Source organism: Oreochromis aureus, linkage group 19 (assembly GCF_013358895.1).
Source record: "Oreochromis aureus strain Israel breed Guangdong linkage group 19, ZZ_aureus, whole genome shotgun sequence".
Taxonomy (NCBI): Eukaryota; Metazoa; Chordata; class Actinopteri; order Cichliformes; family Cichlidae; genus Oreochromis; species Oreochromis aureus.
This window is the reverse complement of record NC_052960.1, coordinates 10,928,038-10,947,958: the sequence shown is the minus strand read 5'-3', so window position 1 is coordinate 10,947,958 and position 19,921 is coordinate 10,928,038. Positions and strand designations below refer to the sequence as shown.

Below are 19,921 nucleotides of genomic sequence, written 5' to 3'. Positions count from 1 at the left end.
TGTGATTGTTAACTGATAAAATTTGGCAACGTTTCTTACACGTGAAACTGTCTCTCACAAAAAGTACAATGTAAGCAGTAAAACTGGCTTACATAAGAGTCTTTTATTTTATGATGGCAGTAAAACTCTTACTTTGTTCAGAATTACCGTCAATACCTTTATAGTGTCATGTTAGAGTTTCCGTGTGTGTGTTGTGTTTGTGTGTTTGTGCATGCATGTTCGTGACTCTGTGTGAAACTGACCGATTTTGTTGAAGGCTTCTTTTAGATCTTCCAAGTCATCTCGGGAAATCTGTATGACGTGACTGTCCATAGTAGCTTCAGCTTTGTGCACCTGAAATACGCCCCCAACCCCCCAAAACACACACAACAAGGGCAGTTTTTCAGCAACGGACACAAAGTCTGACCTGACAACTTAACGCGAGAGATGTAACACTTTATTGCTGCAAAGCCATATATTTACTATACATGTGAAAACTTGTCAAATCTAAATCTAAAAGTAAAAAAAGTAGGTTTCATTTGAACTAACATCTCTTTTTCTCCAGTCTACACCCATATCAGCATCCACATACAAACACATTTAAATACGTTAAAGATTCTTCATTAATCTCTGAGTCTAAAGCATTTTAAAGTAAAACATGCTTCTTTGCTTGAGGGACTAAAAGGGCAAAGTGAGACAAGTCAAGGACAATTACCTTCACATTACCTGTGTTTCCCCTCTCAGTCCTGTCTTGAGCAGTAAGCCTCTCTAGTCTTCCAGAGCTCTGCAAGGTTTCAAACCGGAGCAGAGAGGAAGCTGGATCGTAGACGCACTGGAGAGCTGATTATCTCTTTTAGGAGGAGTCAGTGGGTGGAGGCATACGATGGACCTTTGGCCTGGCTGGACCCTGAGACAAGCGTCTTCTGACAGTTAACATTTAACACCTCATCCTGTTATCCACTGTTGTGGAGGCTTAAATGTTTGCCCCTTTTGGGCCATTTGCAGTCAAAGCACACCTGCCTTACAATGTATCCCAGAGTAGTGACAGCTTAAAAAAAAGATAAACACATGTATAAATAAATAAAGGTTTTCCAAATGCACAGCCTGCAGTTTGAAAATACAAATATGGATCATTTTTACCCTGACTGCTCTGTTAGAGCTTACATTTGCTTAAAGATAAATAGATAGATAGATAGATAGATAGATAGATAGATAGATAGATAGATAGATAGATAGATAGATAGATAGATAGATAGATAGACTGTTAATGTGGCTTGAAGCACGAAGAAAGGATGCAGGGGCAAACAGTTAGCTTGGCTTTATGCAGGGACAGTGGCCCAGCATTTCAGCTCATCCTAGTACAGAAATAATGTAGTAATGTATAATGCACACCTTGCAAAACTATGACCTGTTGCTTTTATACTTTGGACTTTGCATCTTCAGTTTAGTGATCAGATTAGAGTGTTATCAAGTACTTTTAATAACTTGTAAGCTCTGTTTTATTTTCTCTTTCACACATTGCTGGCTGGTAGGCCTTTTTTAGCAGCTATGCCTACGTCACTAAAAACAAACACTGAAGTTTTTGATGCTTTGACTAAAAAGGGGCCATTAGTTGTAGGGTAGTATAGATTTTTTAGTTAATTACATTCAGTTCATGACTGTATTTTGTATTTGCAGCTGTTTTTTAAGGAGTCATGATCACATTTTGCATCTAAGTCAGACATGTTTAAAACATGAGGCTTGCACAGCTTGCTATGGGGCGTCGTTTGTAAACTGAAAAATGGCGAAATCAATGGCAACATTTTTCCACATTTAGCTCAAAATCTTACAAAAACATGTTTTTTCGAGTCATTTTTTTTTACAACATTTAGTAAAATATTTGTAACTTTTTATATTTAAAACACCATTTTAAATGTTAAATCTAAATGCTAAATGTTGAATCTAAATGTTAAATGTTAAATCTAAATATTTTATTTAAATCTAAATGTTTCGGGAAACTAAATATTTAGCTAACATGCAAATTTATTGTCGGTCAACTGAAATACCAAAATAAAAGCTTTAAGAAAACCTCCCGCGCTAAAGTGTGCCGGTAGTGGTCAGGTTGTGTGTCTGTGCTCTTCTCACGGTCACTTTTCACTGCCATGAACTGCTTCACCTGTTCCCTACCAGCATGTCCAGCGATTTAGCTGAAAACATTGGAAGAGCCGTTTTGTCGGCCATCCAAAGATTCAGCGGTAGTGCACCCTCAGTAGCTGCAGTCTCTACCTCACAATCGCCGCAGCACTTGGTAAGTTTATTGTATAGCATTTTGGACGGGTTGATAGCAGTGTTAGCTAAACTAGCAAAGCTAGTCCTCAATTATTTTATTTGGTAGGCAGCAGACAGAGATCGAACATCATACAACTCAATTTATTTATTTGGTAGGTAACAGTCGTTCTTGATGTAAATGTTTCCTTAGGAATCCAGCAATGCACCCGGACCAAGTAGACCTGCCGTCTCCACTGGGATACCATACCGCTCTAGGCCTTCTTACACATGTCATTTAGCTGACTGGTTTTTGTAAATGGCTAATTGATCTGAACATTGTTTGACAGAACATTACCAAGTTAATAAATGACTACAGATAACAATTCTGTTATGTTCTGTGTGTCTGAAACGGTAAAAAAAAAAAAAGAATACATTTTTTTTTACAATTTTGACATGTCTGTCAATCTCAAGATATCAGTTGGGGTCTGTACAGAATATACTTTTTATGTGTGTTATTTTTCAGCTACACCAAATGGATGCACACTGAAATTTAACATCCTACACTTGTGAAATGGAGTATATCGAACCATTGGCAGGATGTTTTCCACGATAATAGTGCAAGGTGGAGAAGCACCTGCCTTTCTCTCTCCACATGTAGTAGACTGCATTGTGTCAGGAGACATTCTTCAAGTACACCTAACACCGGATGATATTGGTGGCCCTGAGTTAAGAGATAATCTGAAAAAGGTGAATTGCAATATTATAACAAGAATATTGTAATATTTACTATATTCACAAGTCTTCTTGTGTTCTTTTATAATTGCCTAGCCATAGTTTTGCTATAATAAATACACTGTTGGTTATTAGAAGCAATTCCATGTGTTATATTTTCATTTTGTTTCCTTTTCAAAAAAAAAACTTACATTGGTGAAATGCAGCCAAATAAACTAAAACAAAAAACTTTGAGTCCAATTAAAATGAACCATCTGCAGTATTTGTTTACACTGGTAAAAAACAAACATTTAAAGTTTTTTTCTTAAATATTTAGGTTGTAAATGCAACAACTCATCATGATTTTGAGAAAGCAGTCAGCTGCTGTGACTCATGGCGATATCCAGTTGAAGTTCTTCCACTCACAGTCACCATGGCCAATAAAGGTCTGTTTGTGAAAAATGCAGCTCTATGGAGATTTATTCAGCACTAAACATGTTCCAAAAAAGTGAAATTAAAATGGTGGGTTTGTTAACCCTAAACCTGTTCATTAATTGTAGTTTCAGGTAACTTTGAAATCAATTCTGACTGCATTTAATGTTGAAATGTAATAATTTTCAAAGCTTCAATAGATTTATAAAAATCCTAACTCTGTATTTTCAACGACAAATCAATAAAGTCACTGGTGTAATCAGTGTTGGGTGTAATGCGTTCTCACAATAACAAGGTAACCAGGAGAGGATTAAAGAAGAGTGGGGTGAGAGCCAGACTAAAGAGGGAGACACACAAACAACGAGCGCTCACGTCCATTATCCTTGCTAATGTGCGGTCTCTCCGCTCCAAGCTGGACGAGCTGCAAGCCTGCGTCAACCACCTGCATGAGTACAGGACTGCCTCCGTTCTGGCTTTTATGGAATCGTGGTTAAACAACAGCGACTATGACAGCGCGCTGCACATTGATGACTTTTCACCACCTCTTTGTCTGGACAGAGACCGCAAATGCACCGAGAAGCAACATGGCGGCGGCGTGTGTCTGTATGTAAACAACAGCTGGTGCTCTACAGTCACTGTGAGGGAGAAGCTGTGTACTACAGACATCAAGCTTCTGGCTGTTTCCCTACCTCCCCAGAGAATTCCCACAGCTTTTCATCATCTTGGTTTACATCCACCCCAGAGTTGATGCAGCTAAAGCCACAGAGTACATCACCAACACTCTGTACAAACTGGAACAATTATCATCGGACTCTCCCAAGTTCATCCTGCGTGATTTCAACCACTGTTCTCCTGACAAGTCGCTTAAAGGATACCAACAGTATGCTACATGCAGCACACGTCAGGAGAAGACTCTGGATAAATGCTATGGCTCTGTACCAGATGCATTTAAAGCCCTACCCCTCCCCCCTCTCGGCTCAGCAGACCACCAACACCATCCTGCTGGCCCCTGCTTACACCCCAGTCATCAAGAGGATTAAAAAGGTCACCAAAAACATCAAGCAGTGGACAGCGGAAGGTATCCTCACCCTACAAGGATGTGTCAAAGCCACTGACTGGGACAGCCTTCTTTCTCCCTCTGATGACATCGATGAACAAGTCAACACGGTGACATCATACATCTCCTTCTGTGTTGACAACATTATGCCCTCAAAAACAGTCTCCATCTACCCCAACAACAAACCCTGGATCACCAAGGAACTCAAGGGAATCCTTAATAAAAAAAAAGAGGATTTTCTTCACTGGCTCTGCTCTGGATAAAAAAGAGGTCAACAGGGAGGTCAAGAGGGCCATAAAAACTGCTAAACTGGAGTATAAAGTTGAAAGAAATTCACCACAGGGGACCTCCACTCAGCCTGGCAGCACCTCAAAACCATGGCCTCTGTGAATACTGCAGTCACCACCCCCAGAACCATCCAGGTGGAGGACAGCAACCCCTCCTCCCTCACAGACGACCTCAACGCTTTCTACACCAGGTTTGAGACGGACAACATTGCCCAGCTTGAGGAGTCCAGATCCTCACTAAAACCTGGCAGCTCTGCACTCACCTTCAGGACTGAGGACGTGGTGAGAGCCCTCAGGAGGACCAGGGAGAGGAGCTCAGCCGGCCCTGACAACATCAGCAGTCGAGTTCTGAGGCACTGTGCAGGGCAACTAGGAAGTGTGTTCCGGACTCTATTTCAACATTCAATTGACAGTCACACCGTCCCCCTGTGGAAACACTCCACAGTCATCCCCATCCCCAAAAGAAACAACCCAAAGTCTCTGAATGATCTTCGTCCTGTGGCCCTCACCTCCCTGGTGATGAAGGCCATGGAGAAGATCATAAAACAGCACATCGTAAGAGCAACTGACCCCCTGATGGACCCACTCCAGTTTGCTTACCGTGCACGCGGAGTTGTCGATGATGCAAAAATCTTCATCTTGGACTCCATCCACAAACATCTGGAGCTCCCTGACTCCTCTGCCAGACTTCTGTTTGCTGATTTCTCATCAGCGTTCAACACTCTGCAGCCTCATATCCTGGCCACTAAACTTTCCTCCTGATATCACCTGGATGAACAGCTAATCCTGTGGATATTGGACTTTTTGACCAACAGGACTCAGAAGGTTCGGGTGAACAACTCTTTTTCCGGTCTCCGTTTCACCTCCACTGGCTTCCCCCAGGGCTGTGTGCTCTCCCCCCTGCTCTTCATTCTCTACACCGATGACTGCAGATCCACACAGCCCAACTGTCACCTAGTTAAATATCCTGACGACACAGTTCTCATGTCACTGCTGTCAGGCCCCTCACAACACTACGAGCCTGCTCTTCAGGAGTTTGTAGAGTGGTGTGACAGCTCCAAACTTGAACTGAACGTGAGCAAAACCAAAGAGATGGTGGTGACCTTCTCCAGTAGGTAGGCAGAGGGATCTGGCTGCTTCAGTCACCACCACCATCCACGGGAAGCCAGTGGAGGTAGTTGAGGAGTACAAATACCTGGGAACCATCTTTGACAACCTCCTGAAATTCTCTACCAACACAGAGGAGATTCTCAGGAGGTGCCACCAATGACTATACCTCCTTAGAAAACTCAAGTCCTTTGGAGTCAGCACACCCATCATGATGACTTTCTACTATGCCTTCCTGGAAAGCATCATGACCTTCTCCTTTACCTGCTGGTTCCACTCCCTCAGCCTTCAGAACAGGAACAGACTGCAGGACACTGCATCAGTGTGCTCTAAAATCATTGGCCTGCCTGTCAGAACTCTGGCACAGGTTTCAGCCAACAGGCCCTTAGACAGGCAGCCAAAATCATCAACGACCCCTCTCACATTCTTCACCCTGCATTTCAATGGCTCCCCTCTGGGCGACGCCACCGCTGCATTTCCTGCAGAACTGAGAGGAGGAGAGCCACCTTTGTCCCCAAAGCCACTCTGCTTTTTAACACCAGCCAATAAGACCATTTCCCACACCCATAAACATAAACTACTCCACACACTTTTTTTATACTGCCGACACTTTATTCACTTTTAGTCACTTAGTTATTTATTCACCTTTCAGTCACTTTAATTTTAAAACTGTGTAATTTTAAAACAGTATATACACTGTGTATTCTGTGTATTTATTATCTCACTCTTATTGCCTGTTCTTACTGACCTTATCTTCAACACCATGCTGCTCTGTTGTATGTTAATTGCCCCTTGGGGATAAATAAAGTCTTCTGATTCTGATTCTGATTCTGCAACGGCAAAACACAACGGCAGTGCTCCAGGATGCTAGGGGCAGTATTGAGGTTTTGTTACCTAGTGGCTACACAAGCCAGGAAGTACCAATGACCGGATTTGGTGTGTGGTAGTAACAGGTAAATGAACTTTTTTTTTTTTTTAATTACTTGAATATATATGAGTGTTGGTGTATAAATACACAAACAATACACATATGGTTTCAGTTGTGTAATTTAAGTGATCTAGGTAGCTCTGTTTTGGAAGTTCAGTTAACGCTAGCAATGTGTTTTGGAGTTTGTACATGCGTCTGAGTTTGTACGTGCTTTGGAATTTGTATGTGCTTTGGAGTTGGGGGGTTTTACAATGGGAGGTGCTTGTGTGTACTGTAACTGTTTTCAATAAAAGACAGCGAGCGGAGGCCTGAGTCGGGGTCAGTCTGTGGTAGGATTCAGAGTGTTTTTCTGAGACACTGACCGGGACCTCCCTTGCTAGCAAGTAAAAGATGTTCTGTCCTGTTTTTGTTGTTAACGAGAATATGTCTCTAAACTAGCGGGGCCTGTGGAAGCGCAGACCCAACAACGGGTGTCCGAAGTGCTACAGCAACCTGCACGCCTCTACTGAGGCCAGGGCTCTGGGAGCTGAGAAATGTTCACCACGTCCGCACAGTCTTGATGAGGGAGCACGAATGGAGCGAGATGAAAAAATCAGACGAGGAGGTCAAAAAGTTCCTGCAGAGCTACGACGCTCCCGAACCTCTGTCTCTTCACTCAACCCTTTACGGAGGGCAAACTTCGGCCTTGAGGCTGCAGTACAGCGCGTCGCCCGGAGAAAATGTGTATTATGTAGACGTCACATCCCTGTTCCCTTACGTCAACACAAAGCGCCTTTACCCCCTGCATCACCCTAAAATCATCCGCGAGAATTTTGACGACCCTCGTCATTATTTCGGGTTGATCTGAGCCACGGTGTATCCGCCGCGAGGGCTCTTTTTCCCTGTTCTACCGTACAAAACATCCCGAGGCAAGATCTTTACCCTCTGCCGCACTTGCGCTGAGACTAATTACCGAAACGGTTCGTGCCCTCACGACGAGAAGGCTGGAGCTCTTACCGGGGTTTGGGTCGAGTTCAATAAAGACTTAGAATTAGGGTACAGGGTGGGTAAAATCACAGGGATCTGGCACTTTGAGCAGCGTAGCAGCAGCATCTTTGCAGGATACATTCACACCTTTCTCAAAGGCAAACAGGAAGCCTCGGGCTATCCTCCAGAAGCGGCTCATGATGATGAGGAGAGACGTAAATACATCAAAGAGTACGAGAGGCATCAGGGCATATGGTTAGACCCATCTAAAATCGAGGTGAATCCGGCCAAGAGACAGGTGTCTAAACTGTGTCTCCACAGCTTCTTGGGTAAGTTTGCTCAGAGAACCAATCTAGTGCAAACCACCCTGGTTAGAAGCCCCAGTAAGTTTTTTAACTTCTCAGGTCAGTACAACTTCAAACACGTCTCTTTTTTAAAGAGCAACAAAAAATTCAGTGGAATCATAACGAGCGCTGCGTAATACCACCCGGCACATCGAATAATATTTTCATAGCCGCTTTCACTACCGCCTACGCGCTTCTAAAACTCTACGAGTATTTAGAAAAATTGCAGTGCAATGTTCTATACATCGACACGGACTCTGTGATCTATGTAGTGAAAGATGGGGAGAAACCTCTAGACCTGGGTAACTATCTTTGGGATTTGACAGATTGGACTGGACCAGAACCAAGAAGAAGCTGGTGGTAAAAATGAAAGGTATAACGCAGACCAGAGAATGCTGCGAGCTGGTCAATTTCAACAGTATGAGCGAGTTGGTTGAAAGTTACCTCTCAGGTATGAAGGAGGCAGAGCTCAAGTCTCCGCAGCACTGTGTTCAAAGGGATAAGAAGGGGTTTCTGCTCAAAAACAGAACATTCCAGAAAAAGTTTCACGTGGTCTACGACAAGAGACGTCTCTTTCCTGACGGCACAACTCTGCCTTTTGGGTATTAGTTTTTTTATTATTATTGTTGTTTTGTTTTTATTATTGTTTTTTTTTCCTTCAAGATAGAAAAATGGAGGAAATTGATTTTGACCACAGATTGAAAGTGCCTTTTTCAGTTCTAATTGTGGGACCTAGTGGCTGTGGGAAAACTCATTTTGTAAATTCTGAATACTGTACTTGTGAATATTATGGATTTATACTTCTTTTTAACCCATGTACGAGGAACTGTCAAAGACGAATAAAAGGTCGCCATATCCCAGCATATAAAAAGGAACGCCGTCTTACTACAAGCTCTGTACCATGCATCACCGCAGAAACGTAAAGACATCCTCACCCACAGCTCCCCCGACTTTCCCCAGGCGCTGTGTGAGATAGTTTGAACTCTTTTAAAGGGGAACATACCTCTTTCTACTTCTCAATACCAAAAACTGAAACGTCAAAAAAAGATCATCAGACTGCTGGCCGGCAGGAAAACGAGCTTAAACCGTAAACATCAAGTTTTGAAGAAACAGACGGGTGGATTTATTTTTCCTCTGCTGTCAGCGGCCGTGCCCATCTTGGGAAACCTGCTGGGAGGAATATTTCAGAAACGCTGAGAGACCGACGGTTCAGAAAAAAATGTTTAAAAAATGTTTCTCGTTCCATCTCACAAGTTAAAAAAATTGACCCACTCTGCCGAGCCCTCAGTCAAAGAAACGACCAAAGATGATTTGGACAAACGAATGGAAGCTATACTTGACGACCCGCGGCTGAATTTCTACGAAAAAGTCAAGAGATACGAGTCTTTGCTGAGGAGATACCTCACCCTCTCGAAACAGGATCGGGACAAGGAACGTCAGGTGACTTTCCACCTACCAACCGAACCCACCTCCCCACCTAACGACAGAGCCGAGCCGCATTCGGATACCTATGAGCCAGCCGAAGAGGATGAAATGGTGGAAGAAGTATTAAAATCCCTACCCTCGCGGGACCACAAGAACGCCAGAAGATCGACTTATTTAAAAACCTCTCCCTGTCATGAATTGGCTGTGGCACGCAGGATGTAGGACCCAAAATGCAGGACACTCAGACGGAAGAGTAAACTCAAAGAGGCTGCTTTTATTGCAGTAGCAGAAAAAACTCCATAAACAATAAACGTGCAAAAAACAAAAAAACCCCTATAAACTAATACTAAACACTAAGAAACCTGGAACGAGGGATGAGGAGCACAGAGGGAAAACCACACAGCATGAGGGGATGACACGACACTGACTGAGAGAAACACAGGACTAAAATACAATGAGGGTTAACGAGGGAATGGGACACAGGAGGAGAGCACACCTGGGAGTAATCAAACACAACAAGACCAGAGGAAGCCAAACTAGACACACTGACATGAGACACAGACTTACAAAGTAAAACAGGAAACACAACACATAGACACAAGGGGAGACAGAGCAACCTTGGAACACTATAGAGAAAAAAACAGAATACTAAGAACGTTAACATAGAAACCAAAATACTAACAAAATCAAAGTTCAATAATAATGCAAAACTCAAAACACTGGGTCACTGACCCAGAACTGTGACACCCCCTATCTTTTAAAAGCAAAAACCAAATTCCCCTGAAAGGATGGATGGCTTTTGTAACTACGTTGTTCGACTTATTTATTTTTAAATAAGTCGAATCAAACATCTCCTTATCCTCTATCCCTAACCATCAAGCTTGCGAGCAGTACAAGCGTCTTAAATCGGAGGTGGAGGAGGATGCGGGGGCGTATGAAGGCCAAACACCCGCTCAACTCAAAAAAATGAAAAAGACGCTTTCCCCGACCTGAACCGGTATAAAAACTTGACTTTTACACAATACAAGAAAAAAAAAAAAAAAACGCTGCAAAAAATGATTGTTGGTCATGTTTCTTTATTTGTTACACGTATCATTGAACATCTGTATTGAGCATGCCCCGTGATGACCTCTTTGAGATCGAGCTGGGCAGCGTCCATCGTGATTCAAAAAGCCATATACTATGCGATCATTCCTAAATGCATTGTTATAGTACAGTATTTGGTTTAACCAAGTATTTGGTTAAAAGATAACCCTTGAGCCTTATGACAGAGGCAAAAGATGCAATGTTGCCCGCAAACGACGGACAGAGGATGCTGTAGCTGATGATCATGGTAGAGTTTTTTGTCCAAACGATCTTCCAGAAACTCCAAGATGACGGAGGGATAGTGGAGAAAGTCGAGAGGGAATCAGTAAGAGTCAAAAAAGGTGGAGGAGCCATCCCTTTACAGAGTCAGAGACAGTCAGTGTTCCCCCCTCAAGTGCGAGGGATGAGTGTTTACTTTGAAGTATGCGGGTGCTTTAAAGTCGTGTCTCAAAAAGGCCAGCTGGTTGGAGGCCCAAACCCCACAGAAAACGTTTCCCAATGCACGATGCAAAATGTGCTCCATCTGAAGATTATCCATTTATTTAATAATAATCCACCAGCGCCTGTCTTTTAGAGTCAATTGCCAAAATGGAATCGTAACAGGCACAGACGATGAGCGTGATGGTCTGAGGCAGGGGTACCCTGAATTTCATCTCCAGTCTCAAATTTCCGTTGGAGACGGGAGACAGGGCATCCGCGTCCTCACTCGGTTCGAGATTAAACGCAAACAGAGCTTACCCCTTGTTAAAATCATGACGATCGATGCTCAGAGGTAAATCTTTGAGGTGTCTCCCCGTGTCGGAAAACATATGGTAAAACTCTCTGACCGAATTTCCGTGATCGATCTGGGGCTGGAAGGCTTTAGCGGGGGACCTGCCGATCATCCTGACACAGCGCCAGATACTCCACGTCGTTTTGTCTGAAGTTAAAAGGCGACAGGTCCCTCCTCACGGTGAAGCCATCGTGATGAACCATGCCCAGGACCACGTATTTAGGTATCGCTCCTAGAAAGAGATTCTGGAGATCCTGCAGATGAATTTTCAGGGATGGAGTAGGTTTTCACAGACATGCGCAAAAGGGGGTAGAGGGCGTTTCCTTTCATCAAGGCCGCCGCGTGACCCAGTCTGACGGCCAGGGAAACTGTGACCTTTTAGACAAACAGGGAGGCGGACATTATCTTCAGAGTAAACTGCGAATCGCGCGTCCCCATCAGGCACAAGGCGTCGTTGTTGCATATCAGTTTAATTCTGAAATCCACAGAGTTCAGCAAAAATCTCTTGCTGAAAAAAGTTCAGCCAGGGTGCATTCGGCAGATTTCTGATGTAAGAGAGACATTTTTTTCTTCCTTTCTAAAATAAAAATGTGATGTTAAAATATATCAGAGCTCCGCCCGAGGTTCCTTCTTTTTCCGCCGCTGGTCTTGACTGATTTGGTTTTTCCTCCGGGCTTTTTATTTTTAGCCAGAGAAACCCGCTTGCCCGGAGGGCAATAATGAAAGCCGTCGTTGTATTCAGACAAATCTCATGTGTCGCACAGATCGGCTTGAAATTGTTTCAATGGTTTGGTCACAAACACTCTGTTTCTCTTAAAATGTACTTGCGCCGGTTTGTGCAGCATATAAGCGTCCTACTCCGATAAAAAATCTTGAACCTTGCGAGCATCTACTTTTTTACCCGTCTCATCTTCTACACCCCGACCGAGTCGTACTACTCCTCCGAAACTACTGGGGTGAAGCAGGTCATAATACACTAAATTCATTGCTCTTTTCTCAGCCATCCTGTCTTCTGATAAAACCTTAACGTCTGCTTTATCGCCTCGCAGGAGTCGGCTTTTATAAAAACCATTCTGAGAAAAGAAAATCAACACGGATGGTTTTTTAAAAATATATATTTTATTCAAAACTCAGATACTGAGATACATGTTTAAAAGTGCAGTAAATGCAGGATACACGATTCAAGAAAAAAACAGCCTGAGAAGATCAGCACTGACGCTTCTTATTTTTTTTACATTTTATTATTTTTATTCAAAACCCAAACGTGAGATATATGTTTTAAATGTAGTATACATGCTTTAAGAAACAATTAAAAAAACAGGATACATGTTTTTAAAAATGCAGTAAATGCAGGATACATGTTTGAAAAAACAAAAAGGAAACATGTTTTTAAAAATGCGGTAAAATGCAGGTTACACGTTTTAAGAAAGAAAAAAAACAGGATACATGTTTGAAAAAGGAAAAACAGGATACATGTGTAACCCAGGTCCCACGTAGCTATGGTAAAGCTAGAGTATATAGTACAATGAGACTGGGCCTGGGTTCGTAGTGCTACTTATTATGTTACCTGATACCCTCTCATTGGATTAATGAGGACCACCACAACTGTATTTTACACAAATTTATCCCTCACCGGGTATTTATTTAGACAACAAAGAAATAAAGAAAATAAACAGTTACTTTTATGAAATGAAATGAATTGAATTCAAATAAACAAACAAAACCACTGTGAAATTGACTACATGGGTTATAAATAAAAGATTATCAAAACAAAATATCTCTCTTAGGTGCCAAACTGTTATTTCAGTTACAAAAGCTCACACCTTTAAAAGGGATTATTTTTGACCTTTGAAAATACCTTTGGTTACAACTAAACACTAAATTTGTAACAGTGTGCCCCCCCACACACACGTTAACTTGTCCATATTACACCTGTAGCACAGTGCTTGTTGCAGGTCTGATTCAAAGTTCGGGTGCGGTGAGGCCTAAAACAGACGGCTGCTTCACTCAAACTGAGCAATAAACAAAACACGTGCACTCTAGTTCCAGTTAGTACTCACGAGTCCAATGAGTTTGTTAGTGGGGCAATCAGAAACGGGCAGTTAGCAGTTAGTTCATCAGTAGTGAAGACAGTCAGGGGCGAGAAAACAGCAGGGTCCATCCGGGCAGAAACCTCTCTCTCCCTCTCCTTCCACAGCGTCCCTCGGCTTCTAAACATATTAAAACATTTGAGCTACAATACCAAATGCTATCACATAACGATTTAGCATTAGCAGGCTTTGACTGAAAATCTACAGTGCTAAATATACAGAATGGTATTACAGCAAATGACGTGGTAAGCTGCGCTAATTAGCAAGCCGTAATATCAGGACCATGGGTAGTCGACCTCAATGATACACTTAGATGGAATATCCACACCACGTTTGCCTTACGACATCTCTCTCTTTGGACTTAGCTTCTGTGTCCGCTCCCACAGATTCACACAAACCTTTACCACTCGTCCCACCCCCATTACAGACAAGAGTAATATTGACTGGCTCGTCAGTACAACAACCAATGACATACAACAGTATGGTAACGGACATTAGATGGGTAAACAAACTTAGGTTACACCCCAACATACAGGGCTTTGGAGTTGACGTCACGCCGCAGTGCATTGTGGGAGCGCGCCACCATTTTAGCAGGCCACGAATCAAAACAAACACACTTTGTTGGAAGGAAGATTGCTACGAACCATACTTAAAAGCAGCTCAAAAGAAAAAGGACGTTATAGAGACAGATTGCGTCCAGATGCAAAGAGACGGTACTTGCAAAAAATAGCGTGCATTGGAAAAGTGGACCCGTGGAAATACGGCAGTGGAGTAGAAACCCCAAAGACCAACCGCTATTGACTTAGCCTGATATATTTTCCTACCTTGTCTGTGGAGTCAGCGCATACACGGCGAACCAATTTCGCAGTTATAAATCTCTGGAGGCGGACATCCACCAAGGACTGGGTACAGGATTTGGCTATTTTTAAGCCTCCACGTTGTGAATTCGCCGTCATTCAAACAAAGGTAAGTCAGCTTGAGTACTGCGAGTAAAATGCGTTTGATTTCCCCCCGAACATTCAGATTAGTGCAAGCATGAATTCATTCATGAGGGGGAAATTACAGTGAGAACATGTGGAGGCTCTGTTAGATGGATAACATGGTGAGTTCAGTGCATAGATGTGACATTGCCCTGAAGGATTTAGTTATTCTCTATGGTTAAAGAAATTGCACTAATTAATTCATATTTATTATAAATAATCCTAATTATACACCTTGCTTCCGTGTTTATGTCCTGTGTAACTAAAAATACATTTTATTTTGGTTTTATACATTGATTAATGACCTGCAGAATCTCCTTATCATATTAAGTGATTCATAATTGTCACTTAAAGTCGAACTTTATGCTTTCTGCCTCTTGAAAGTGATTACATCCTCGCATTACATACTTTAGGTTCATTTTTTGCAGGCGGGTTTCTGAAAAAGAACAGGCAGATTTAGAATATAACATGCAGCGTTCTATAGATGGATACATAAAAAGATTTAAAAAAAATTACATGTATGTGCTGACTTTCTCAACACTTTATTTGTTACATTTGTGATAAATGGATTTGAAAGTAGATAAAACACATTTGTGTCGGCCTTGGCTCATTAAAATTCTTGTCTTTAAATTAACTTTGTCTGTGTGTGTTTCAGGTGCTGCACTCTCAAAGACTGAATGAACCAGCATTGCAGCCATGGGTCATAGTGAGCATCACAGGGAAGGTTGAAGCCGCCCACTGCACCTGACCTGTATGGCTGGAGTCATGGAGACCTGCACCCATGTCGGTGCTCTTCTGTTCAAAGTAGAAGCAACAGTGGGGATCCGTGGCACAAGGACTGCTACAGATGAAACTGCATACTGGGTTTTGCTGGGTAATATGACCAAGATACAGTCAGTGGTTGGCCATAAGATAGACTTTCTCCTCTTCAGCTGCCCAAAAGAGCCTCTCAATCAAAACATAAACAGACCATCTGTAGCGACAGGTAAAAGAAGCCGTCCTCAAAAAAGAAAAATTCCACCTGCTACTGTGGAGGAGTTGTCTGAACTGATGGGAAAATATTTCTCCAAGCATAGTTCTGTTCTGAATAACCCATAATGTTTTATTTAGGGGGTCTACATCTATAATTTATAATTTATACATACTATAATTGTACAACTGTTTATAACTTGCATAGTTCATATTTCTGTATAGTTTTCATATTTATATCCTGTTCATAGCCTGTACATAGCTTGTACACCCACTACAGCCTGTACATACTTATAGTTATAGCTCTTAGTTCCCTCTAATTTTTCATGTGTCTGAGCGAACACACAAACTCCCTGAGCGATCCCTTGGACCACTGTGAGCAACAGCAGACATGTGCACTGTGGTCACGCCAGCATCGAATCCATCCATGTTACATGGTTTATTAAAATAATCAAATTACAGCATTTACATTTATGTTAGACTACTTTTAATTAACTGCTTTTGCCCACTTACAATGAAAATTTAAAAAGAATCTTGTTCATGACCTGTGTAGTATGTTAACACTATTGGAAGTAAAAATAACTTGAACTCCAATTTTGAAAACACAACTTTCTTTCTTCTTCTTTTTTTCATAAAGCTCTGACTTGTATTATGAGTATGAGTCTGTGGTCTGGGAGAGTCCTATAACTCTCTGTCTGCAAAATACAGTATATAAAGACCAATGTTGCGCATTTAATTATATAGTTACTTCTTCAAAAAGTAACTGAGTTATGAAAACAAAGTTTTTTGCAGCTGTTTACCTAAAAATGCAGCCAAGGCGTTTTTTAAATAAACATTTCAAAAACTTTACAGAACAATCAGCTGTTCTGCATCAAATTTGATGCCACACAAATTATTTGTGCCACTCCAAAAAATCATTTCTGTCCACTATGAGATAAAGGAGAACAACAGCCTGATACCTGCAGGCCTGACAACAGGAGATGTATCACTCCTGTAACACCTGTAACATTCAGCAGCCGCCTCATTGTTCTGACACACACAACAAAACTATTGACTACACTACACACTAACTACACAAGATTTGCGCTAAACGTCGCAAATCTCTCACATCTCAAAACACCACCGTCACTCCTAAAGCTTCCCCCTTCCTAAGCAACTAAATGCCACGTTGCCATGTCATTTTTTTGATTGGTCGACATGGTACATTTTTCCACCAATAGGAAAGGGTGGGGGGTTTTTGGTTTTGTTTTTGCTCACAGGCGGAGAGTGCCTTCGAGCGTTTTCCTTATAAAACGCCGTTTTTACCGTTTCTTCCCACAGTAAATATAAACAGCGATAGTATTCAGGAAGAAAACCAAACACTGCATATATTTTTATCATAACTCTGGTTTTACGTGGCCTATCAACACAATTTAAAAACTGATATAAAGTCCACACTTTTTCCGTCAATTGTTCCGTCTGTCCTGCTCACATCTCCAATGGTTGTACACGTTGTCATTAACGTGGCTTCACTCCTCATCAGCTTTTGCGAGCAAAGACACCGGTGTCGGGACATAAGGACGCTGTCATAGCCTGTCAACGACGTTGATTAGCTGCGTATATACGAATGTGAATCGCATTATTGGCTGGACTATGGGATAAGGTGGCATCGTTCTAATCTCATACGGGAGCAGCCAGTCACTTACTAACACTGCAAAACAGAATTGTTCAAGTATTAATTTTAATTTCAATTCAGGTAGATTTTTTTGTGCGTAACGCAGATTTTCTGTGCGCAGAGACCGTGCCAGCAGCGCGCAATTGCGCACGTGCGCAGCTTAGAGGGATCATTGGTTATAGCATATTCATAACATACCTTCATACTGTGTACATTCTAACATACCCATAATAGACCCATATTTTGTACCCTCATAGCTATAACAGACCCGTTTCTGTAATATATCTATATTACTGCTAATATATACTTTGTAATATATCTATGTTATGGCTAAAGCACTTCTGGATGGATGCAAACTGCATTTCGTTGCCTGTACTAGTTAAAAAAGAAGGAACTCCAGCAACACTTGAGGAAAGAAGAACAACTTTAATAACTGACCAACGCTGTGAGTTGCCTGTACTAGTGACATGTGCAATGACAGTAAAGTTGATTTCTATTCTATTCTATATCTACAAAATCACTCATTAGGATGTTTATTCTAATTTGCTATGACCTCAGAGCGCATTGAAAATAAAACTAACAGGCTATAAAGAGTAGTATGAACTTATTTAGAACTTACTTGAATGAAAATGTCTGGAGCACACCAACAGATATCTTCGGATGGTAGAGAACTGGATATCAGCTCGTCTCACAGCTGCTATCCAGGCTACACGCCTTCTTTGGGTAACATCCGATACATGAGCTCCCTCACGTTGCTTCCAGGTGGTGAAAAAATAAAAAGAGAGCGCATTTTCCAGCTTATTCCGTGCGATCTAACATTACAACCGACAACACAGCAAGTGCGTACCATAGTTGATGCTTTTGCTCCTTTAGCCGTTTGTTTGGCCTGCTAAAATAACGCCTCGGTGGCCACGCCCCCTCTCGTGACATCACGCTCCAAAGCCCTATTGCTGCTGCACAATGAATGAACTCTAAATCATGAAACCCTTTTATTTATTGAACTCTTAACAGTAAATGAAATACCTTGGTAACCAAGCATATGTTTTTTAAACCTTTTAACAACTATTTATGTTTTAACCACTTTTATAACCATAAACTTTTTTTTTCTTTATTCTGCAAGCCTGAATAACTTTAGACAGGGCTACACCTATTTGAAATATACGGTAGGATATAGTGATGGGAATTCCGGCTCTATTTAGAGAACCGGCGGCTCTTCAGGGTGTTTTGTTGCTTTAATTAATTTATTATCAACAAAAATATAAAATTATGCACAAAATGAACTACTAATGTAAAAAAAAATGTGTTTTTTATTTATATATGTTTATTATATAAATATTCTTTTATTTATTCACACCACACAAAATGTAAAAAAATAAATTATAAAATACAAAAACCAACTATTTACAATTCAACTTTTAACATTTAAATTTTCAGATTTTTCCTTTTAAACAAATTTAAAAAGAAACAACACAAGACACTGCAAACCACAACACAACAAAATATTAAAATATGCAAAACAAAAATAAAAAAAACGCCCAGATCTTTAATTAAGGGAAAGGTTGGCCTTTAAAAATATTAATATCACACTCAATTGACTGTGTTTTATCTTCTCATTGCACTGATGGGTGGGCATTTCCCAGGTGCCTGTGCAGGTTGTTTGTGGAGCCGGCTCTATATGATAGTCTTTTCTTGCAGACTCTACACTCTGCCTTTGTATTGTCAATAAAATTGAAATGGTTCCAGATTTTGCTTCTTTTCTTGGTGTCACTCAGTTTCTTTAGCATACCTTTCTAATGTGACGATGTTGTCTCTTGTTGTTGCTCCCGCCTCGCTTTCTCTCTCTCTCCCTCCTGCTCTGTTCCTGTGCTATTGCTATTGCGAGTGTAACGAACGGTAGTTACACTCGCATGGAGGGGCGTAAACGCAAGACTCTGTTTGCGCCCCTCCCGTCTCTGCTCAGCACAAACACAAGAGTGACGTGCAGCGTGAAGCGAAAAAAAGTGAGAGAGACTGCAAGATAAAGAAAAAAAAACAAACACGGCTCCCAATAAGGAGCCGGATCGCATCGTTCACTTCAAAGAGTCGGCTCTAAGAGCCATTTCGTTCGCCACCGACCCATCACTAGTAGGATAAATGTTTTTGAAAGAAGCAGTCTTTCAGAAAACCATTAGCGTCCTCCTTTGTAACACTCTGTGACCATCCGCAGCTGTCCAATTTTCATCACATCCTGCTCCACCAGATCATCGTACGCCTCAGTGATGGCGTCAAAGACTTTCCTCACCGATTTCAGCTGGTGCAAGAGAGTCTCCGCCACTGTGCCGACTTCGACGTTGTCCGTCTTGATGTTGCGGGCAATCAGCAAATGTTGAATGGAAGGAATAAAACGAGGGGTGAGGACTCTTTTTCTGATGCTGTAATAATTTTCAGCGTAAAAGTCATCCTCCAAGACTTGGAGATCCTCTTCCTCGTTCACTTCTTCGGAAGAGGAAAGATTCTCTTTCCCCTCTCTCTGAAGTTTTTCTGCAGGGGAAACTTGTCTTTACTATCGCTTGATGAGTTAGAAAGAGAAGAAGGAGGGGGAGGAGGAAGAACATTATCTTCCTCTCTCTGTCGTCTTTTAGAAGCAACATCTTCCTCTTCAGGAATAGGGAAATCCTCGCTCGTCTCTCCAGTGGTGAGCACAATCAGCAGCTTCAGCACGGCCCAGTCCCCGGAAGTCAACTTCACAAGGTTGCTCGTTGCTTTCTCCTTCATTCAGCTGACAGACCCAAAGTTCGCCCAGCTTGTATTTGAAGATGTACCCCCACTTTCCACAGCCCTTTCCACAGTACTTCGTACATTTAACAGATTCTCTTTATTAATTAAATAGCAATATTCAATGAACAAC

General features: G+C 41.8%; 1 protein-coding gene across 3 annotated transcripts in view; it reads right to left on the bottom strand.

Moving 5' to 3' along the window:
• Positions 1-19,921, bottom strand: part of LOC116318092 (plastin-1-like) — a 42,005-nt gene that overhangs the window by 8,482 nt on the left and 13,602 nt on the right. Inside the window, exons 1-3 of one of the 3 annotated variants that reach the window (XM_039603292.1) lie at positions 17,654-17,920; positions 695-886; positions 243-333 (exon numbers count right to left, since the gene is read on the bottom strand). In XM_039603292.1, coding sequence (XP_039459226.1) covers positions 243-312 — 70 coding nt within the window. In that variant the 5' untranslated portion in view covers positions 313-333; positions 695-886; positions 17,654-17,920. Of the gene's footprint in view, positions 1-242; positions 334-694; positions 887-17,653; positions 17,921-19,921 lie in introns of those variants that run through there. The other 2 variants (XM_039603293.1, XM_039603294.1) reach the window with 2 other exon arrangements.